Source organism: Vicia villosa, linkage group LG2 (genome assembly GCF_029867415.1).
Source record: "Vicia villosa cultivar HV-30 ecotype Madison, WI linkage group LG2, Vvil1.0, whole genome shotgun sequence".
Taxonomy (NCBI): domain Eukaryota; kingdom Viridiplantae; phylum Streptophyta; class Magnoliopsida; order Fabales; family Fabaceae; genus Vicia; species Vicia villosa.
Window position 1 is genome coordinate 185826403 of NC_081181.1, and position 25004 is coordinate 185851406.

Consider the following 25004-nt stretch of genomic DNA (forward strand, 5'->3'; position numbering starts at 1 on the left):
GACAAATGATGTTGGCGGAACGTTGCCGGGAATATGATTATTACCTCGAGCTCGTGACTCTGAAAATCTGTTTTGTAACGGAATTCAGGATGCCGGTTGATCGAATAAATGTTCTTCAAAGCATGAACCTGCAGATAAAGAATAACAGTATCTTGAATCGGTGAAATGGAAACATGTATGAGATTCAATACTAAACCATTCTCATACTAGCATATTCATCAAGTTCATGGACATTAACTATGCTTCCAAACTGGTGAGAAAGATGACAAAACCAGCAAAGTAACAAACATGTGGCGTGCGTAGAATCTTTAACAAGGTGAGAGGAAAAGGAAAATCTCCCCCACATGATCATGATTCAGTTATCTGCAAATGAATACAAATCAATTAAACCCTAACTTCGCTGTGTAAATTGAATATGCATGATCGTTAACAACCATAGATCAGCCGTAGAAAGTTGAGAATGGAATCGAGATCGATACCAGATTTTAAGCTTCATTGTCGTCACTGTGAAATGGTTTCCTCTCAGCTTCAGTGTCGTCACTGCAATAATTTCTTCTCAGCTTCGTTGTCGTCACTGCAATAGTTTCCCCTCAGCTTCGTTGTCGTAAACGTTTTGGTGAAATGAGAGTGAGCGAAGAAGAGATCTTCGTTTTTCAGTGAGGGAACGGTGTCGTCACTGCAAGGGTATTAAACTGTGGTTTAGAGAAATCAAACTTCGCAGAAATCCGAAATCAACCTCTTTTCCAATCAAACTCGCTGAATTCCGAAATTACCATGGCCTGAAGCAGCGCGCGAAATACATGAATGGAACAGAGTTAGATTAAAAATGGGTTTTCTGAAAGAGTTGAAAATGAGTTCCGTAAAAGAGTTGAATAGAAAATAGAGAAAGTATTTTATTATGTTAATAAAATTAAAGAATTATGTTTAAAGTATAATGTTTCACCTAATAAAGAGTTTTTGTATAATGTTTAAACTATTTTATTCACCTAATAAATTTAGATCCATTAATATTCATTCATTCATTTATTAATAATATTTAAATTATTTATTAAAATGCTATATAGATTATATATTTTGAGTTATAAATTTAAACAATTTTTTTTCATATAAATTTACACCCATTTTTTGTTTAAAGGGAGTAATTGAACTTTGATTATAATAATATTTTTAATTTAAACCCGTTTTTAGAAAATAGGGTGTAAATTATCACCTGATAATATTTAAAATGATATGTTATTTACAAAATTGCCACTGCATTTTTAATTTACACCCGTTTTTCGTATATTGGGTGTAAATTTTAAAATTATATTGATCTTTTTGTACTAGTGCTATAAAAACGTAAAAGGAATAATTGGGTTGATTAATTTCTCCACAAAAAGGTCACTTAAAAATTAGTAGTACTAGTAAATCAATATGGACTATTAAAATGTGTAGATTTCAAGAGCATAAAGCTTACAAAGTTACACTATCAAACAAAAAAGATATAAATGTTTATATAAAAAAAGCAAAACAAAAAAGTTAAAATATGTTCACTGGCCACAGCTCACGTATCTCTCTCTGCAAACCACAAAGCCAAAAAACATGAATAAATGTTTAAAAAAACAAAACAAAACAAGTTTTCTATAAAAAAAATTATTAGTACTATTTGTTAGTGTCACATATCTCCATAAAGCCACAAACCCACAAACAATAGGATCCAATTTCAATCTCAAATCTCTCTTTCTCTCTGCAAAATAACTCAAGACTCAAGCTCCATAATTCTTCTTCTTCCTCAAATTAACAATTAACAATCAAAAAAAGATTTCCAACAACAAACTCATAAGAAGAATAGAAGAACAAGGATAGTCATGAAACAAGAAAAGGAAAAGCAAGAGAAAAATACCGAAGTTTCGTCGGAGGTTGTCGAGTGGAGATTCACGTATGGAGGTGGTGGGACTGGGCGTCGTTTATTCTTTCGCATTGTCACTCCTTCGTTTCTTTCTTCCTCTGTGTTACCGTTTTTCTTCTTCCACTCTTTCTTTTTATTTTTTTCCCTTTTTTATTTATTATTTACCTAATTTTTTTCTCCAATTAAAAAAAAGGGCTAGAGCCTAGGCAAGTGCCCAGCCTGGCCGGGCCCTAGATCCTCCAGTGGCGCTTTCTAAAGTTAACCTTTAGCAGCGCTTTTTCTCACTTTAGTATATAGTTTTATTTTTTGTCTTATAGCAGCGCTTTGGGAAAAAGCGTTGTCTATAGTGTGCTGCCTAAAACCAGTTTTGGCATAGTGATTGGTTCCATTGACATATTTAAGGCAAGATTGGTATCCAAGGGATATAATTATATATAAGGTCTTTGATACATATTCACCAATTGTTAAACTTACAACTATCAAAACCATCATAGCATTGGCTTGATGCAAACACTGACATTTACATCAACTAGATGTGAATAATTCCTTCTTACATGGTGATATTCAAATGGATGTATACATAATAATTCCACCAGGTGTGTCTGCTACTAAGCCTAATCATGTTTGTAAGCTTGTCAAATCCCTAGCCTCTGAAGCCACTTCTTCTACTAGAGAATCTCATGTTCCTTTTGGCCAGATGTTGAAATCTCTTAATGATAAATGTCATTTCCTCATTATCTGAGTTATCATCAAAAACTCCTTTGTCAAAAGCTTCTTCTGATTTGCGTACTCTTGATAATTTTGAAGCTTTACCACTAGATTTATCAACAGCAGATTTTAAAGCCAGTGATTTGGACATCTTCATAGACTCGTCTCTATTTAGTTCCATTTCATGGATTTGAAGGTTTCTAATCATACTTTTAAGACTTAAAGTATTCAGGTCTTTAACTTCCTGAATAGTTGTAACTTTAGGTCTCAATCTCACAAGAACTTGAAACCTATAGAACATGGTTTCAATATCTTCATCATTGTTCATTTTGCAGATTTCATATTGGTGAACTAGAAGATTAGCCTTGGCTTCTTTCACCTGCTGATTACCTTCATAGGTAGCCCATAATGATCAAAGATAATATTGGCAGTTGACTTATCTATGATCTTTATGTATTCAAAGTGACGTAGAGCATCAACAATAATACCTCTTACTTTGTGGTGTTTATTGTACACTTTCTTTTGAGCTGGTGTGAGAACTTTTTTTTCAGCAGCCATTCCCACACCATTTACTTGAATATCAATGCCATCCTAAAAGATGTCCTAGAGCTCATCATCAAGCCCAATAATGTATGTGTACATTTTGCTCTTCCACCATTCAAACTGAGTTGAACCACCAATGAATGCAGGTGGTTTAGCAGAATAGTGACTCTTTTCAAAAGCAATATGATTATGTGGAATACTAGTACTAGTAACATGACTATCACCAGTTTCTCCCATCTAGTATACTTTTCTCTTCAGGATCTTTTTTTGTACCATTGTTAAGTGCTAAGCACATACCATGCTCTTATGCTAACTAAAGATGAGAAAAATAGACATGAAGGAGGGTCGAATTGTGTATCTGATAACTTTTATCTTTTTCAAAACAGTAGCTTCTGAATGTGACAAAGTTTAGATTCTAAGATAAAGTAAGTAGCAGCGAAATAAATAAAAGCGCAGAAGCAATAAAGTAAATCACACACAAAAGTTATCTTGGTTCCTCTATAATGACGGTAATCCAGTCCCCTTGTCAAACAAGAGATTTTCACTATAATTAGAACTTGATTACAAATTGCTCAGACACACCAGTCCAAGACTTCCTGCTCAATCACTCTGACAGAGTCTTCCTTGCCTTTAGACTTTAGACGATTTAAAATTAGAATCAGAATCATATACCCCTTAGTCTTTAGACTTTTAATGTGCTATCAGACATAGATTTTTACATTCGTCATTTGAGCTAGAGTTGGAAGATGAAGATTGGCTCTCATATTCTCCTAACCCAAGCGATATAAGCTCTACGACCTTTGACACTGTTTACCTTCATCTTATAGGAGTTTTTTCTTCTTTTTGTTGAGCTTGTTGAAACTCATACTTATTGTACGATAATGACCATCCTTTCTGCATTTGTAACCTGTAACATTTTCTTCCTTTTTCTTATCTTCCATATTACATGGATGTGTCTTCTTATAGTTGATAAAAAAAATTCAGAACCTTTGATCTTTTACTTCTTTATATATTAATTATCGCGCTTGACGAATATCTCCATCTCTTCTTTTTTGGAAGAGTATTCATCAGAGCTATCACTATCATCCTCTATTTTATTTGTCTTTGAAAATAAAGCTTTCAAGGGAATATCACGCTTATCTTCTTTAACTATTCTTTCTTTTTGGTGTATATTTTGATTGATGCGACCATTTTAGTTCAGTTTCATGTCCGGTCATCTTTCTAAACTATATTGTGATATCCAAATTATAGAGTTCAACTGATTCTTTATAGGTTGTAACCTTTTATTTTCATTCCTTACACATAGATCTTAAAATTTTGTTAACACAATCTTGGTTATTAAGGGACTTTCCCAAACTTTTTAACTTATTTATTAAATGGAGAAAATGAGTCTGCACGGATTCCATAGTTTCACTGGGTTCAATTTGAAAAACTCCATACTCCTCTGTCAACATATTAATCTTATAATCCTTAATGTCTTCAGTTTCCTCATAGAGGACTTGAAGAGCATTCCACATTGATTATGCACTCTTATAAGGTGAGATAGAGTAATATACTTTAGTGTTTAACGCGCAAATAAGTATATTCTTCGCCTTTAAATCATAAGATGCCTTTTTATTTTCTCGTCTGACCAATCCTATTGGAGTTTTTTAGTAAAAAAACATCATTGAATTCACTTTTAAAAATGTAAGGTCCATGGACGATTTCCACCTAAAGCATTTTTGTTTGTAGACAACAAGTGAACGTACATATTGGCCTTCCAATAAACATAATTTTCTCCTTTGAAAATTGGGGCTATACTATACACTCCCTTCAAATCGTTGTTATAAATATTACCAACTTTTGAGTCGCTTAGACCTAGTCAAAAGATCATCTTTGAGGCTAATTGTTGGGTGAGAATACGAGAATGGGATGGTATAGAGGGGGTGAATAGACCTCCCAAATATAATTTGACCAATTTGAAAATTAGTTTACTTGGAAAAACTTATTAGAGTTTAAAAATAGTTTGCGTGATGGAAGCAAAGTGTGTATATAAATAATTATGTTTGATTGACAGTATATCCTAAATACCTTAATCGGTATAGAAAGATGAAAAATTGGATCAAACAAATAGCCAAACTATTCAAAATGGTATATTGAATTATGATCAACTTAAACGAGAAGTGTAAGTATACAAAATCAATACAGATGAATTATAAGATTAAGTTTTGAGTCTTAATCAACATTAAGAGAAATTTGCAGTGCCAATATAGCAAAACCTACGATTAAACAATAAATCTCTACCAAGACACTAAACCTGACAGCACATGATTCTATGAAAGCAGTAAAAACCATGTAAACATGTAATTCAAGGAAATTAATATATATATATATATATAGTGAGAGAGAGAGAGAGAGAGAGATAGTACAGTAACTATATAGTGGTTCGGATATTGTCCTTGCTACGCCTACTCCACTCTCCAATGGTTTTCCATTGAGATTTTGGTCCTCCGCTATGATTTTTGCCAAGAATTACAAGATGTTCAATATGATTACAATCTAAATAATGCCAAAAATATAAAATATTTGATATAGACCCCCGTTGACTTGTACAAAATATCCAAAATTGAATCCTCGCAAAATGATTACTCAAAATTGTCTTGATTCTTCCAATACCGAGAATGTTGATCTAAAGTCTCCATTCTGCAACGATATTTTCTCAATTCTACCGATATCTTGGGCCTTGGTTTGTCTAAAGATTGAGAAGAAGTCTCACTTTGTCCATAGACCTCCACACAGCACTACCAAAGTAATTCTGGAGAGAAAAACTTCCTTCTTTTCCATTGGAATTGTCCAAAAAAAAACCATAACCACACACAGTTTGTAAACTTCTGAAATCTCAAAAACTTCTCAAAGAAATATTAATCACAATAACAAGCCTCCTCGAAATCTCACACCTCAATTATGAGATTTAGATCCAAACTAAAATGGATGAAGTAAGAGGTAGAAGATGAAATATTTTGTTTGAAAACATTCAAAACTAGATTTAAAACTCTTTCGAAAATTGAGAGAACAAGTGTGTTGTGAAATTTCAAATCAATAGTAAAAATGTATGTTTTCCAACATTGTGAAATATTTTGAGTGAAAATACTTTTATATGTGTTGAAGATCTAGCACAAAAAGAGAGAAAAATGATGCTTAGTAATAAGCAAAGAGTATTATTCAAGTCAATAGATGAAGTGATTTGGGCCAAGATCTAATACGTAACAGAAAAAACATATTTTGTGATTTGAAATATAAGATTTATGATTCAATTCATCTAATTTGAATCATGAAAAAGTGTGATTTGAGTCAGACTTACATAATCAAATCTCATGGAAATGCAGTCTTGTTTGATTTGAATCAAGCGGTGTGTGTTTCGAATCAAGCTTTTGTGGTTTGAATCATTGATGAAGTGATTTGAATCATGGCAATGAGAAAACAATTCCAGGGCTCTTTGTAACTTTGCATGGAGTCATGGAAGTGTTTGATGCGAATCACATTTCTAGAATATCAATTTTTGCGAAATGTAAATTTCTTTTTGAGATTCTATCATTGTCATGACTTATGCCATTCTCAAACTTGGTTTCTGATCCAAAACTTTGATAAATTGACTTAGACGCATATTGCTTATACCATAAACTAACATTTTGCTTTGTGCATGCTTAAAAACGGTTGTAATACTCAACCCTAAGATGCACAATCGGTTAGGAGACTCAATAAAGATATAAAAAAACAAAAAAGCTAAAAGATAAGCAATCAAAATATAAACCCTTAAGCGGCAGAGGCAATGCAACTTCAAAGTTAAATATAAGGGGCATTATGAGCTTTTCTTAATGGGGTATATAAGGTGAAATTGAAAAACAAAGCAGAATTCAAGAGTTGCAACAAAAGACAAGACAACACCAATGAAAGGATAGGTTGTGAGTTTAGGCTACACGCCATGACCAAGTAAAAAATTTCATTATACAAATTGGAAGAAAATTAAAGAAGCACTTGCAAACATTATGAAATTTGAAATTATATCCCTTGCAACCGCAAGTGCATAAGCAAGTCAGTTGAGATGCTTGATAGCATAGATCCTTGCAACAGCTATCAGATATGTTGATCTACTGCAATAGTATTGCCACTATTGAAATGGTTTAGAATAACTATATGTTTTCTGTCTAAAGGAGTTGTCAGAATGGATCATGTATGTGTTGATGAAAACGTAGTTAACCATTTGATCAAATGATTAGTTAATCAGAAATTCCAAAACGCTTCTGAAAGGATGGGATTTTTGTCATTAGATCAATGAGTCACTCATAATGGTAAACCACCCTAAAAGACTAGAGATACCAAAAATTAAGTTCAATGACTAATAATAAGTTATGAAGTGATATGAGATAAACTTGCAATTAATATACAGAAGAATGATTCTTGAAGCAATGAGATGTTTGGTTAATATAAAATCTTAATGAGATATATACTCCATGTGAAGCAGAGTATATACATATGGAATTACTATTGATATACCCGCCTATGTGAATGTGGAAGTGGGGACGCTTCCTATGAAATTTCAAAAAAATATCTTAGAGTTTTCCCTAAAAATTGATAGATATGCATGTTTTATATCACGGGCTTTTGAGAATACACCCTAAGAAAAAGTTGTGTGTGGATCTGATATCAGAGACATATTTCAAAACTGCGACCACTATTGTTAAATTTAAATCTTATTCGATATGCTAAGTTTCAAGTTTGTTAACACTTTTGTTGATATGTACTACTTTATAGAAGTGTTTGAGGCTACTTATGAAAAAAAAATTAAATTCAAATGAGGGATTGTTGAGATATTTGAAAACTATGTGTTTAGTATAAGTGTGGGATAGAGGATTGAAAAAATGTCTTCATGACCCACATTTGAGAACTTTGACATGATTCAAGTGTGTATATGTTGGAGGTAGTCTCCTTAGGATGTACCTTAGGATATAGAAATAATGCTAACAAAGGGAATGATATCAATAATTAACACTACATGTGCGACTGCTGCCTTTCTACTAGTTCAATTTGGGATGGGCTTGCCCTTGGTTTGGTCTAATTATTATTTATTTGGTTCCAAATAAAAAAATTAATTTTTGAAAAAGATCTTAACGTACACGTCAATTTTTTGGTTTTGCACACGATTATGACCCTTGAGTACAAGTTAGTAAATGGTGTACACTCAATTTGACCAAACTTCCGCTACTCGTTTTCTATCCCAATATTTTTCATTTTATCATTTTTCTTGTAAAGGTCAAATGATTTGGATCGTCCATTCAAGGGCTTGTATTAGATTTCTTTTAGTATAAATAGAGAGTTTCCTTCAGTTTTTTTTCTCGCACCAAAACTTTCAAGGTTTCTCTCTTCTCTCTATTCTACTGTTTGAATTTTCAAGGCTTTTTGTCCTCTTTTTACTCTTTATCTTTTTGAGTATTACGTTGTTGCCTTTGTATATATTTTCCTACATATAAAAATTGTCTTCACAAAAATCTTTACGAAAATTAGTTGATTTTGAGAAAAAAATTATTCGTTTAAGAAACTATTACAAGTGGTCGATGTATCATATTTTGATTAGGGGTGAGAATAGGCTAGACCGACTAATAGGGGCTTACGGCCAGCCTACATAGACTTAGGTCAGGCCAGGCTTTTTAGATAAATAGAAAAGGCTTAGGCTTTTTTATAAACCTATTTAGCTAAAATTGTTAGGCCATAGATCACATAAAAAGCCTTTTAAGCCTAAGAGGTCGGCCTATTTAAATAAATATGAATAATTTTATTATTATTATTATTATATTAAAAAATTTCTTTAAATTAAAATATAAATATAAATTTTAGTTATCTTGAAGAATTTATGAAAATAAAATAAAAAAAATATTATGAACAATGTCATAAGTTATTTCGATAAGTTCTCTCAGTTAAATAATATCACAAAATTTATGTTTTTAGGTAAACTCAAATAAACTAATGCAAACAAACATTTAATCTTACTGATCTTTTAATTTGTTAATATATATAAAGACGAGTTGAATGGCTTATTTACAAATGTTCAAATGAAATAGGTTTTTAAGTAGGCTAATAGGTCAATCAGACTTCAAAAAGGTCAGGCCCAGGCCAAAAAATAAGCCTATCGTAAGTTACAGGTCAAGCTTAGGCTTTGAATATATTAGCAGACCATACTCAGATTTGACAAAGCCTAACTCGGTGGAGTCCATTTTCATCCCTAATTTTGATAATGTAATTCTAGAACGGTTTCTACCGTATATCCGAATCCGAATTGTTTTATTTTAAAAACTTTAAAACTGACTGTCGCAAAACATATTAAAAATAAAAAAATCATACGGGACTCATCCAATAACCTCTTTAATGATTAAAAAAATAATTTTTGAAATTATTTTAAATACGAAAATAACATTCTCATGTTGCAAAAACAAATTTACCCGACCCCATTTCTGTCCCACAAACAGTGATGTGGCACTTTTTATAATAAAAAGTCATTGAAAATGTAAATGACATTAAAGAAATAATAATAACCTTATTCTAGTAGCTTCTTGTACTTCCATTAATGTATGTTAAAAAGCAGGGAAATTGATTAACAGTATTATTTAATCTAATAAAACTATAATTTAATGGTATATTCAAATGTTTAATAAACTTGATCAACTAATGACATAAACAATACTTAATCAAATTTTATTTACATTCAATCAAACTCAAAATACTAAGGTTCATTCCCTTGGGAAAGGTTTGGTTAAAAACCAAACAAAAAAATCTTCCAAACGAATATTAAGGTTCATTCCCTTGGAAGAATATGTGATTCACTAGGAACTTCATCTTCAAACACCACCCAAACTTTGCTTATTTTGGTCTCTAGTGTCCATGAAAAAAGAGTTGGAATTGTTGGAAAATTTAAATCAACTTTCTCTTCATCTTTCTTTCTTTCTTTTGAAGTTACTTCCAACTCTATCTCCTTTGAACTATTGAAAAGGCTTGAAATTTGAGGAAATTTTGAGTTTCTTGATATAGAGACATTTGAAGCTTCAACTTGATTTTGTTGACAACTAAATTTGTCTAATGCCATTATATGATTCATACTTATAATTTGAACAAAAGGGTATTCAAGATTCTTGTTTTCAACATACTTTTTACATGTTTGATACAAATCATGAAGCTTTTGACTTTGAATAGAGCCTTTCTTGAGTATCTCACAAGCTAAGTTTTTGGCTGATGATTCTAACTCAAAGAACATGTTAACAAGTGCTTCAATGCCTTCAGAAAATGTCATGTAAACTTGGAAACTTTCTCTCAAAATATTGCTCATAGCAACATGAGCATGACTATGATGATTATGATGATGACTTGACCTCAAAATATCACATGGTGAAAATTCCAAAACCTTATCAATAAGAATTTGACATTTAGGCAATATTCTAAATGCCATATCAAAAGACTTTTCACCATATCTCCTAAATTCTAACCCTTTAGACATAATAGGTTCAAGTTTTCCACCTTGGTTTATGAGCCAACTCATTCTTTCTTCAAGATAAGATGCATACTTGTGTAAAAAACTAACCAAAGGGTCATAAAAATTCTTTGTAACACAACCATACCTTATTATGGTGATTTGCAAATGACCAGAAACATGAGCTTTGCATAAATCTTGTTCGAATGTTCGGTTTCCGCCTCTAAGAAGTCTATGAATCAAAACAAGAGTCTTGAGAGCAACAAGATTGTCTTTGGTTTTGCATAGACGGCGCGAAATTCTCTCGGCGAGAAAAGGGATTGAGCCTTTTGAGTTTGATACATGGAAAAGGATTTCATGCATGTATTTGTCATCAATTGTGTTATTGCCATGACTAGTTGCACGAAGAATTGCAATCTCTATGTTGGAAAAACCATCATGTTGTTGATGGTTATACATCATGGCTTTGCCAATTGAAGCTTGATCTTTCATTGTGCCAAGAGCTACACGAAGTTTGGTTTGTATATCTATTATAACCATTAGTCTTTTTTCTTTTGGAGGAAAAGGAGAAGAAATTCAACTATGCTAGGAGACTAATTAATGGAAGAATTTGATGTGTAGAATTGAGAAATTGTAGGAGTGTGCACATATAAAGGTGTGGGGAGAAGAGTGAGAAAAAGAAAGGCCTTAATAAGAAAATTGAAGCATAGTACAACTAATAACAAGAATCAAATCTTTCATATTTTAAATGAAAGAATCTTACTTTGTATTATGGAAGAAAAAAAAATTTAACTCTTTCAAAAGTTTCAGTTTCAAATTTTGCTATTTGTTTAATAATTTTTGTGTTGAATCAGTCTATACAGAATTTTAATCTTCTCTTAAATCGGATCCACATAAATAAACGGTAAAAATAGTCTTTTTCAAATTAATTAGTTCTAAGGTCAGATACCGAGATTTAAAAAATTATATTTTTAACAATTCAATATATTATCTTTGAATTAATTAATCTAAAAATCAATCTCGTTGTCCATTAATAGATCGATTGACCTAACATAAATTATTTTCACATAGCAAAATTCGATAATTTTTATATAGTAAAATTCCCTACAAGGCCTAAAAATAATCAAGAAAAACTCGAAATAATTGTTAATGTAGAAAAGAAAATGGATCATGCAAAATAATTTTTTAACTGTTGTTTGTGTGACTAATGGATTAGCTGTGTACGAACCATATGCAAATTCTATTATGTACCATATGCAAATTCTATTATGTGACTAAAATAGTTAATAATTGCTTATGGTATATGAAAAGGCAATAATACATGTGCAAAGTCAACGAGTATAATCAAAAAGCCTATCATTTTCTTTGTTCCTTTTGAAGTGACTAGAAATAGAAGATTAATGACAACATATGTCAAAATTTACTTTCCTAATCATTTATTTCCTAACCACATAATTATAAAATTGTACTAAAAGAAGTAAAGTAATAGAGGATTCATTCTCACCAAAGATGCTTGTACAAACTTCTTTCACTAAAAATAGATATCATTGAGTTATTTGGAACTGTCTATTAATGTGTAAGCACCCCCTAATTAATGGGTATACCTTCTTTTTCTTTGTCGTCCATAGTAACATGAGAACAAATGGCATCTTGAACATTTGCAAAGTTGATGGAAATGTGACTATACTTACTAGTATGAATTTGAAGAATTTGGGGAAATAGTTAAAATCATGTAGCCATTATTTGAAACAATCCGTTTAAGTGAGCATATGCTTGCATGTTTAATGGTATATCCCTCCTACTTGAATTGGGACAACATATTAAGGATATTTTTTTCATGTTAATTGTATATCACTAATTTAAAGAAGTTAGCTTAGAATGGAGGTTGATGGCTATGGTTTGAATTGGAACTAGAGTGGCGTTTTTTCTGGGAGGAAGTGTTACTATTAGATTACTGTTATGTAGAAGTATGTTTTAAAATCTCATGTGATATTGAGAAGTTTTTCAGCAAGGAAGTTTGAATTTTGATTTTAGCATTGTTAGAAAATGTTTATTGCGAGGCAACGGAATGATACTGAAGTCGGCGACAACGGATGCTGAGAAACGGTGGCGTGAGGTAGTGGTGATGTAGAGCTGCGGTCCGGCGGCAGCCAGAGTCAACAGAGGTTGGTAAGTGCGATAGTGGCGCCAGTTTGTGGATAGGGTTGGCAGCATGGCGAGGTTTGGGGCTTAGGCCACATACACTAGTGAACATAATCTACTAGGTTGTTTATGGTCCAATTTAGGGGTGGCAAAATGGTCTGACCCATCAGACATGTCTGTTTTGTCTGCACTTTTTTGCAGGACGGACAAGGATTTTAGGCTCGCACCCTCTAATATTTATGTTCTGTCCCATTTTTCTGTGGGCTTTTGTGTGCACAGAAATTAACTTAAGTTTTTGCGGTTTTTAGCGTTAAAATGTGCAGTGCATGCGAGCCACCTTGCCCTGCTCTCATTTTTTGGCAGGGCAGATCAAGTTTTTAGGTTCCCGCCCTAACATATGCCCTCCCTAACCCACCTTATTTTTTGCAGGCTTTTGTGGGGCGGGCCTAAACAGGGGTGACATGCATGTTTGCCACTCCAATTCCGATTGAACTTTAGGGTTCCAAACATCTAAAAATGAGGTTTTGTGTCACTTTTATTAGTATGAGTGAAAAAATGTCGTATAATCTTAGTGAGAGAAACTTATAAAGACAACGGTCGAAATTCTTATGAGTCATTATTTTAATAATTGTCAGATCTTTGGGGTTATCTAAGGGAATTGGAAAACACTTCTTAGTAGATTGGCTTTGTGTGATTCACATGTTGATAGTTGGAGAGCTTGGAAAATATTTCAGAAAAAATTAGGATTTGTTTTTATGAACTTAAAAAGTTATTTTCTTATAACTCATCTTGTAATCTCTTATAATAACTTTTGAAGCATAGATGAAAAGGTATATGGCTACATTAAGTCAGATTTCAGTGGAGATCAAGACGAGAAGAAGAGTAATGCAAGCTACATATTCATGATCGAATGTACTCTAATCTCTTAGAGCTCAAGGAAGCAAAGTATTGTGGTTTTGTCATCATGTGAAGTTGAGTACGTAGATGCAACATATGCAGCATGTCAAGCAGCATGGATAGAGATGTTGCTCGAAGAGCTAAAGATTATGGAACCCAAGAAGATGGAGTTGTTTATCGACAACAAGTCAGCAATCTACTTGGCGAATCATCCAGTGTTTCACAGTCGAAGTAAACACATAGAGAGAAGATATCATTTTCTAAGGGATCATGTTAACAAAGGAAAACTTGAACTTGAGAGTTATAAGGCAAAATGGCAACTAACCGACATACTCACCAAACCCCTGAAGAAAATCAAGTTCGACGAGTTGAAGAGAAACATCGGGATGAGAAGCCTCAAGAACATGAGTTAAGGAGTGTGTTAGAATTTGTAATTCAATGTTCTTTCGAAAGATAGTATTCAACAGTGTCGAAGTAGGCAATTGAAGTAGTAGGAGTCAACTGTATTGAAACTCGGAAAAGTAACGTATTTCCGACTTGATTCACATGCATTATTTATTTCCTTATTATAGTGTTATGCTCGTATTTTGTGTGTATTTCAGGTATTTAACATGTAGGAGTTTTCGTGCGAGAAAACGAGACAAAATGGTAAAAACTGAAAGAAACTACCAAGTATGTGTTGTCATGGTGCTTTCCATGACGTGGCAGCAAAGGCGCCATCTGAAAAGACAAGAGAAGAAAGAATGATGTGGTTTTGGCTTCATGGCAGGTAGCTTGCCATGCCCATGGGGTCCGCCATGGACCTGAGGAATAAAAAAAAGGCCACTTTCACATGTTCTAGTGCATGATCTCCATAACTCATGGAAAGTGGCTTGCCATGACCATGGCGTGCGCCATGGATCTTAAATGCTGAAAATTAACAACACATTCAGACTTAGTTTTCTTCACTTCCACACTTTTCTCCACTTCCTCCTACATGATTTCAAACACCCAGTACGAATTGTAGCACTATAAATAGGATCTTAGAGTTTAATTTTAGAGGGTGCAAGATATTTAGAGTTAATTTTAAGCTGAAATTTTACTTTTGCAAAGCAGTTAATTTCTCACACTAAGGAATTGTTGCAAGTTAGAATCTGAATTTCATAATTTCCAGCTTGTATTTGGATCGTTTGCACTTTAATCTTGCCAGAATAATTTTTCTAGAATTTATTTCAAGAATTCTCTGTACCTGTTCGGTTCAGCTTCATATTCACTTCACGTATTATTTATAGGTTTCAATATTTACAATTTTTCGGTTTCAACCATGTCTAGCTAATTTTGCAGTACCGGAATGTAAGGACCGTCGTGCCGACGGTGCTCTAAGTAATCGTTGAAATTATGTTTAATATGGGACTATATTTGGTTAATTTGATTTTAATTTTAGTTCTGATTTGAAAGAAATACCATAGAGATACTAGTTCTGATTTGAAAGAACAAATTGGTATCTAACTTAAGTAATTAAATCAATTTTTCGATTAATAAAAACATGAAAAAACTTTATTAATAGATTAGGAAGAATTATCTTTTTTAAAAATAGTGATTTTAAAAACATAATCGGACACGCAAAAGCGGACGTTTATGCGCTTAAAATATGGTGTTGTGCGAGCGAACGCCGGCAACACTTTAAACTAATTTTTCTACATCAAACAACTTTTTCAATTAATTAAAAGTAATTAATTTCCAAAAAAAATTGCACCGTAACATTATTTATCGTGAAAGCGGGCAGTATAGAGTATAGGCCTAACTCAATTTCGGCTGTGAGAAAGTGATCTGATCCTTAAAAATTAATTCTTTCTTTTGAAAGAAAATATTGTCTCATATTTAGTATAACTTAACGGTGTCCAGAGCACCAACGCTTGACGAGAGCCACGTTTCGGTCTCCATTTTTATATTAATTCTTAAAATTAGTTAGTTTTCGATCTTTTGCATTCAAAACTATTACTCATAGCCTTATATTTGCATAGTAACAATAGATAACGATACATTTGATTATTGGACAGAGTCAAATACAACATATAGTTGTTATGTCGAAGCATAACTTCTAGCTTTGTATTTTACACTTTGTATGTTTTGGGCTTTGGTCAATTTGTAGAGTTTTTTATATGGGTTTTAGTTGCCTATATAAAGGGCATAGTATAATATAAGAGAATCTCTTATCCCACCTCTTGGGATTATTAGGCACCATGTGAGTTTCCAAAAATATCCCTCTATTTTTGTAGATGTATCTCCGGACGCACCTTTTTTTTACTTAACGTTGGTTTGTTTCGTAGGTGCATCTATGGAAACATTCTTGTTATGTACCTCCGGAACCATTTGATGTTAAACTCGCGCCAAACTCTTCTCCTCCCTCATTATCAAAAATTTTCATTTCAAACTCTCTCAACCTTAAAAAACTTTCTTCCATCAAAATTGTATTTTTTTTCTCTCGAGTTCGACAGGAAACATCAATATCAACATCAACGATCAACACACTCCAACTCGTTCAAAAATCAATTTAATCAGTAAGCTTTTGAGTTTTCGAGTATTTCTCGTAATAGAGTTAGAATACACTTTTAGGTGTAGAAATCATTAGATGGTGTTAGAAACATAATTTAGAGACACTGTAGGTGTTGTTTGTTGTGTAAAATGGACGATCAAGGGCTCAAAAATAGGTTTTTACAAGGTTTTGGACAGTAAAGACGTCGTTGTTGCGTTTGAGGAGTTACAGAATATTTCGTAGGTGCATCTACGGAACAAGTAAACGTTAGGATAGTTCCATAAATGCAGCTCTGGAACAAATCCAGTTGTTATGAATGTTGGGTGCTTTCGTAGTTGTATCTACGAAAGTTTCCCAAACGTACATCTACAGAGTTAAAAAAATTCCTTTTGTTTTTTATAACTTAATTATATTTAATTCAAATTTATTTCTTATACCTTGCAGACATTATATTTATGGCTGATGGGACGGACCGACTCATATTTGGGAGGATTGCACAGCACGCATCCGTGCGACATGCATAAAGTCAGATAGTGCCAGAGGGAGTTAGTGCCTCTGTTCCAGCTATTACAGCAGAGGCCATAGTTGAGGCTACGCCACATTCTACTCCACAACCTAGTGCGTATGCGCCGTCCACTTCCACCTCTTCATCACGGCGGCCTCGGGATGATGGTGAGGGTACATCACAGGTGTTGTCCTCCCGCAGACCTCGTTGGGATATGTCTGTGTCACCTCTAGAGGATCTTGCTTCTCCACTGCCACCTCCAGCCGATGATGTTCCTCCAGTGCCACCTCTAAAGGGTGTTGACCCACTGCGTGAGGATGCTGATGAGGGTTACCTGGGGGTCTTTCCAATTTGTCGCTGTTGACAGGATACGCCGATCATATCGCCAAACATGTCTGGAATGGAAAGGTAACATTTATTACTTATTCATTGGAAATTTATTTGTTTATTGGAAATTCTTTATTTTTCCATTGGAAAGATATTATTTGTAACATTTATTGATATTAACATTGTTTTCATTGGAAAATTTTTCAAGAAAGGCCGCCCAAGAAATTCTATAACCACAGACAGAAGATATTAGCTTTGGAGAAGCCACGGGAGGCGTGATTCCAGGACCTTTGTGAGATAGGGTACACCGTGATCCACAATGCGGTGAGATAGCACCCTGAGACGTCCTCCTTCCATCTACCTCATAGAATTTGGAGTAAAAGTTTAAAATATAGCAGAAGGTTCGTAGGTACATCTACGGAACATTCTGTTTTTAGGATGTGTCGTAGCTATATCTACGGAAGTTTTCTTGAATTGAATTAAGTTGAATTTTACCCAACGTTTACCATTTTAAACTACTTTCGTAGATGTCGGAAAAAAAAGCAAATTTTATGTATCTTCGGAAACAGGGGCGTTAACGTATTTACGTCAGGTGCCTAAGAGTATCAAGAGGTAGATTGAAATATTCTCTAATATAAATAACAACTCACTCAATACATATCATATTTTTTACAAATTCAGTTCCTCTATTTTCTCTCTTCTTCTTTCATCTTTCGTGAAAATCTTAATTATTCTAATAATTAGAACATAGTCTCAAAACCGTCCTTATTAATTATCACGGTTTCCATTTGTTAAAGATTGAATTGATTGTTATCCAAATCATAACAACAAGAATGGAATAATAAAGTTTGGTTTAGAAGGAAGTCTTTAGATGGGACTATAGTGCATATATAAAACTTTAAATTAATTAATGTCATTTTATAAGAGTCAACGATTAAAAAAAAAGTGAAGGATGGTGGAAGGTGAAAAATGAATCTTGTTCTCTAAGAATATGATTCTGTCGCATCTAACTTCAATGCCATTTGCAACATACAAAATAATTTGACTTTGTGAAATATTTCATCTCATCCACATGTTCACCAATATAATCATGCAACTTTTTCTTATTGCTTTTTTTGTAGAAGAGTTAATAAAGCCCCACCCACTAGCATAGAGATCCAAAGAAGAAAGCTTTTGTTTGAACATTCTATTCTTCTACCAATAACAATCTTATATGTTAGTTTTACTTTTTCATAAATAATAATAATAAAATTTATGAGTTCAATCGTGGAGACTTATTAGGGTTAGCACAATCCCCAATACGAAGAGCATTTGCAAAAATATTTAGTTATTTACTATTGACAATAGGAGTTGAATCAAGTTCTTAGGGAGTATGACCCAACTATTTATCAATAAATTGACATACTCTAAATTTTTTATAAATATAAATTTATTTTGAAGTTTATTGAATAATTGATATAAATAAATATTTTTTATTGAGTAACTTTTTGTTAGATATAACTTGCATTCGCTAGTAGAAATTTCTACAATTAGAATTTTAGAGATAACAATTTACTTCTGCATAATCTTCTTAAAGGTACAGTACAGCAAACATACTCTCCATCTAAAATACTAAAATATATATATATTTTAAATTTAAATATAGGTCTATTTGATATTTTATATAATTTATTTATAAAAAAATTAACATATATATATATATATATATATATATATATATATATATATATATATATATATATATATATATATATATATATATATATATATAAGAAAAAGATTTAAGTGATTGTTTAAAAAAATTTGAGTTTGAAATTTTGCAATAGTGACTATGAACATAGATTAAATATTGTCAAAATAATTTTTTAATTTTTCTCAGTTAGTTTTTTTATTTTTTTACTATTGATCAATTTAAAGGGACGGAAATGAAGGACAAAATTTCCTTGTGACAGAAATCTAAAAAAGAAATAAGAAATAGATTCAGGGTGGGGATCGGAATGGAGATGTATCTCCGTTTCCGATCAATCGATATCTCTACCCTTTATCGATTCATAGTATATATAATTAAATACATATGCTATTTAATAATGAAAAAAAATTACTTATAATTGTGATTTGATGGAGTATATGATAAAGAATTCTAACCAATAAGGTCATAATGTCATAATTTTAATTTGAAGTTAAATCAATGCCATCTATAGAAAATAATATATCCAACTCAAAAGGATGAAACTTTATGCTCCCAATTTGTAAAAAAAAATAATAATAAAAAAAAAATCAAACGAGTGTCATTGAGACACTTTTAAAGTTATTAAAGTGGTAATTTTTTTTTAAAATGTGTATATTCAATGTTTTAAAAATTAAAATATTAATTTTATAAAATGTATTTTTTTTATTTAATATTTTTAAAAAGTACTCCGAAGACACTTTAGCATATCCAAAAAGAAAATAGATGCTCCCTGTTAATCTAACCCCTAGAAGACCTTGAAAGCTAATGTTATATCTATACAAAACATGTAGATATTGAAGGGTTATTACATCAAAAAAGTTTATTCTTATTTTGGTTGCATTAGTTATTCAGAATTTCTAGTTAATTAGAAAAAATCTCTTATCATCCAAATCAATATTTGTGAGTACTACTGGTGCTTCTTTAATTTGACTATTCATTTTTTTAATCACCTATAACATAAATTTAGTTAAATTTAACCACAATTTTAACCATCCCATTTAAACTCTAACATTAAACTATCCAATCAGATACTAGTGTGAATGCTATTGGAGACTGAGAATATCCATGGTTGGTATATAGAATTCCTTGAGTCAATTTCCAACTTAATGCTATGGGGCTAAAACAGCATCTCTACCATCAACTTCAGAGCTGACAAAGTCCTGACAGTGTAAACCAATAGATATATAAATGTTATACTCATGAACAAAAAAAATGTTCAAAGCAAAAATTCTAAAGTGAATCACTTTGATAGGTGGTGGTGCACACACCATTATCCTGTCAAGAAACTGATAAATATAATATTTATTTCTATAAAATCTACAAATATCTCCATCTTTAATTACAATTTGCCAACTTTATGTTCTATAAAAACAAATTAAAATAAACACTGTATATATAGTGTATAAAGAGGCAGAGAATAAAATATTTACACATGGCTATCTTGAACAACAAAAATCTACTGAGAAATGTGGCTTCTATTTTCGGTTTTACCATCTTGATATTCTTTAAGCATAAACCTTAAAACACAAGTTTTATCCAACTCTAGATGTTGTGTTCCGGAGAATGTGCTGAGTTCTCTATAATTTGAAAATTCAACCTTTTTCAATTTCATCAGCTTCTATATTGTTCACTTTCAAGTTTCAACTTCTTCAGTTGGGTTAGGTTTTTAGGCTTCTACTTGAGAGGCTTCATACCCTGTTCGCGTTCCAAAAAGCAGATTTCAAGTTACTGTTTGTTAGATAACAGAAATACATGTCTTTCTCATGAAGATAAGAACAAAATGTGACAGAAAACCATGTATTGTATCTAATTCAAATGTAGCATAACTACAAACAATAGAATAAGGAAAAGCATATTTCACAAGATTTTTTTAATTCTTTTTGGTTGAGAAACAAAACATGGATTGCCTTGCATTTCCAAATTCAACAACATTTTTCAGCATTCCTTAGGTACAAGATTCCATAAGGAAACAAAACAACTAGAATGCATCGAATATGAAAATTATGATCTTCCATGGAACCCGGATCTTCTTTCTTTACTATGGTATGGAAAACAGAAAGTTGTAATGAAATCAGTAGCAATAGTGGTTGAAAACAATTTCTTTACAACCATTAAACACATGAGAAGTCCTTTACAATAAGGTTAATTACAAGTTACTTGAGCATGCAATAACTATAACAAATATGAGTGGTTTCCTATAATGAACTCTATCCAACGCAAGAACATTTTACAGACCAGAATAGATAAGTTCACAAAATCCTAATATAGGTTAAGAATTCAACACACAAAGATGAGCATAACAAATTCAAATCTGGCGGACAAATTGACAAATCAGGAGGTCCAAATTACACAACACTGAAGAACTATGGGACAAGGAGGTTCCCCTTGTTGGAGCTGTTTTCAGCTCAGTAGAGCTAAGTGTCGGTTCATCAAAGTTGAGAGGGTTCATTTACGTTGTTTGCCAAGTGTTTAATTGCAAACATGCAACAATAGCTTAGTCCATAGCTTAGTTTGTGTTTTCTAGTTCACGGCTTTGTTTATGCTAAGAGCTACAGGGTTGAAACTCAGTACAACATCATTTAACCACCTTTGCAGATTGGTTCATGTTAGGGCGTAAGATGCATCTATGGAGTCGAGTGCTACTACTGTGAGGATAATGTTTTTTGAGCATTATAGAGCCATATCATTCAGCTGTTGCATTTTGGGTTTTTTGAGAAAACGATGAATTGTTGCCATTTTAAGCATATGTGGAGGAAAACAACCATTATATTATAGACTCGTCCAATTTTCTTAAGATTTTATTTAAATATGCAAGTCTATACGAAATTACAAACCTAAGAAACTTTACTCTAGTTACTACAAGATTTTGTAAATTTAACTCAATTTTGATACCTAGAGTTGTAAACCTGCATGATTTTAGAGTTACCAAAACAAATTGGCAATCATTGGTTTAGCATCAAGTATGTCAAAGAGATCAAAACCCCACTATAGATTTATATCAGTAATCACTTATTGCACATCCGTTTGTTCTTGATGTTTAATGCAAAATTTATTACTAATTTATATTAAATTTCATCTAATCCTCTATTTTGCTTATTTGTTATTTTTGCATATTTCTTCTAATCACATTATTAAAAAATCATTTTAGTATGTATATATTAGTTTTAGTGTTATTATAACGCAATAAGTTAAAACCTGTAAAATTCTAAAAATTTTATGTTATTAACTAGTTTATTATACATGAAGCGATGAGATAGGATTAGGTCTATTGATTACCTTCGATGCCCGCAGATCATTTACTTCCTTTCTAAGTGAATCATCAGAAAGGATTAACCGAGACACTGCTCCAGTAGATAACCTGCAATATAATTCAAAATCAAAATTTTAGGCGAATACATTCAATAGCAAGTAAAAACAACTATTCATTTGGATGTTGGTATCAGGTAAAAATACATTTTCATCCCATTAGTGGCCCCCTAAAATCATAAATTACAGATCCCGAATGCCATAGTAACGAATGAGCCTTCACATGATCAACCATACCCAAATAAATAAATAATAATAAAAAACTGAAACAGACGAAGAGTTAAATATTATTAATACTTCTTAAAGCATATATCAAATACCCGAGATATTTTGCAGCATCTGAGACAGATCCCTCAACCGCAAAAATGAGATCCAGAAGAGCTTGCATTCCCTGTTGAAGGACCATAAGCATATATAATTAAGTTGCAATTAGGTATTGAATTCTAAGTAATAGATTATTATGAGGATAAAGAAGAAATAAATTTAAAAAAAAAACAAGGGATAGAGACAATTAAGCATACCATTGCAAATTTAGGGTTATTAGGCCCAATTTGTGAACCAATCTCTGACCCTCTAATTAATGACTTGGGAGGAAGTATCTGAAGAAGCTCTCGAGGTGGTGCATACGCCTCAAGATCCACCGTTTTCCTAACTAGCTCATGAACATAACAAGCTCTATCAGACAAAGCATTGTTTACTATAAGTAAATGAACTACTTATCTCAATGTAAGTATGGACCTATGTAGCAATGACACTTCACACTGAAGACGTGTCTAGTGTTCGGCACATGTAAGTGTCGTGTTTGGTGTTTGTGTTAGTGCTTCATGACTGAACACATACAGCGGTTTTGAAACCGCAAACCAGAACAACAAGCGGTCAGACTGTGAAGTGTGAATCATCCATATACCCAGTCTAGTTATCTTGTTATAGTATTCAGTTCAACCGCCAATTTAGGTTGTTTAAGCCAATTGAACCACTAAATGTACCTATAGCGATATCAATCTCCCCTTCGGTATTCCAGCACGCAATTTAATACATGATTCAGGACCCCAAAAATGGGGGAGATTAACCTATTCATCGCATATCTCAGTTTTTGGCTTGATACTGGACTGATCAGTAAATAAATTTAGTTCAAACTAGGAAAAAACCCATGCACAAACCCATTGCAAACAAGGCCAATAGAGATTGACACATGGTAATAACAATAGTTAATCGATAACTGACTAGTGTACTCAACTTGGGTGCACCAGTTTTATGCATCAATAATTGGTGAATATCAAGCACTAACTATGGTTTATCATCTGCAATTGTTAACACTAAGTCACTAACTACGGTTTATTAAACAAGTTTTATTTTTAATTGTTTATTTACTTTTTATTTATTTATTAGTGATCTGGTTCAAGTTCAACCATTTGAATCATAATCTAAAGGTCTCCCTCGTTTAATCTTGGGTCAGATTTTTAAAAGAGTTGTCTTTTGCCCCAAAAACTTGACATTAAATTTCAGCAATATATTAGATGCTCAACAAGGTTCAATTATGTGATTAATTATACTCTGTAGCAGGTTTATGAATATAACAAGGTTTTTCACCTCATTAACCTTCAACCATCAACTGAGCACAACTAACTAAAACTACTAGAGCATAAATTGGATGAATAATAAATATATCTGTAAATATGAATACTTGAACATTGATCGTGTTTAGATTATAGTTAATGAGCTGCGACACTTAGTTATATTCATTAACCATACAAAAACCAAGTTTCTATCCAAATTGTTAATCTAGAGATCTTTCTTAATAACTTCTCTTATAATTTTTCTATGTCTTCCTCTACCTCTAGTTTTTTGACTCCTCTTATCTGATCTAGTGTCCTTACCACATAACTTCTCTCTACATGCTTAAACCACCTAAGTCTATTTTTCACCATCTTTTCTACTATAGGTATTACCCCAACACTTTCTCTAATATTATCATTTCTAACCGTATCATGTATAGTTTTGCCACACATCTAATGCAACATCAATCTCTGCTACATTGACCATTACACTTTGTTATATTCATTGAAATGTGTAAACCATCTAATTTGTCATTGAATTAGATGTCAATATATTCTCTCTTTTTTCAAAAAAAGATGACAACAAACCCAAATTGTAAATTGCAATGTGGCAATTGAAAAGAAAGAAGAGCAAATGGAAATAAACAGAGAAAAAGAAGAAAAAAAAACCTTTGAGAGCTATAAGAGAGCGAAGGCGTTTAAGAGCAGAAGCACGGTTCATATGCTGAGATCGATCTTCAGAAGCCTAAAAACATTACAAATTAAAATTAACAAACCATAAAAATATGAAATTTTGAAAATTGAAAAAAAGGTGAAAAGGGAGTATAGAACCTGAGCGATGATACCAGTGGGTAAATGTTTAAGACGAACAGCAGATTCGCGTTTGTTACGGTGTTGACCACCGGGACCAGAGCTTTTGAATGTCCCCATTTCGCACTGTCGCATTAGGTCATCGTCCGATAGGTCTAGGTAACCGCCGTAATTGGGGGCGGCAGCGGTGGTGTTTGTGGCTGTGGTGGTTGTGGAGCGAAGTGAGATTGGGTGAGTGTTGAGAAAGGAAGAGGATTGTTTGGGTGAGTTGAAAATTGGATAATGGTGATGATTATGAAGAAAGTGGTGGTGTGGAGTTTTTGTTGTGAATTGTTTAGTGAGAGTGAGAATGAAGGTTGGTTTGAGGAGGAATTTGTGTGCCATTGAATTGTTTTGACAATCTTCGTTCTAAATTCACAACTATCTCGTGTAAGTCTGTAAGATAAGTGTTATATGTGTTAGATGGCATGCCATGTTAGTGTAGCCACGTGACAAGGATGAAAATAAAAACATTAGATACGATGCTGGGCATGTAATTGGGTTTAATAGCCAAGAAATAGATTACTTATCGTTTTTTGAAGCA

General features: G+C 32.6%; 2 protein-coding genes across 2 annotated transcripts; both read right to left on the reverse strand.

Annotated features, from left to right (window-relative positions):
- Positions 1-9810: 9810 nt before the first annotated feature.
- Positions 9811-11291, reverse strand: LOC131647662 (putative clathrin assembly protein At1g33340). The gene has a single exon (XM_058917530.1). The coding sequence runs from the start codon at positions 11172-11174 to the stop codon at positions 9966-9968; it is 1209 nt and encodes a 402-aa protein (XP_058773513.1). The 5' UTR covers positions 11175-11291; the 3' UTR covers positions 9811-9965.
- Positions 11292-20032: 8741 nt separating this feature from the next.
- On the reverse strand, positions 20033-24921 carry LOC131653251 (uncharacterized). Its single transcript, XM_058923340.1, has 6 exons — positions 24443-24921; positions 24281-24356; positions 22577-22707; positions 22376-22446; positions 22026-22107; positions 20033-20444 (listed from the first exon to the last, which is right to left on the reverse strand). The coding sequence occupies exons 1-6, from the start codon at positions 24803-24805 to the stop codon at positions 20424-20426; spliced, it is 744 nt and encodes a 247-aa protein (XP_058779323.1). The 5' UTR covers positions 24806-24921; the 3' UTR covers positions 20033-20423.
- Between the last annotated feature and the right edge of the window lie 83 nt (positions 24922-25004).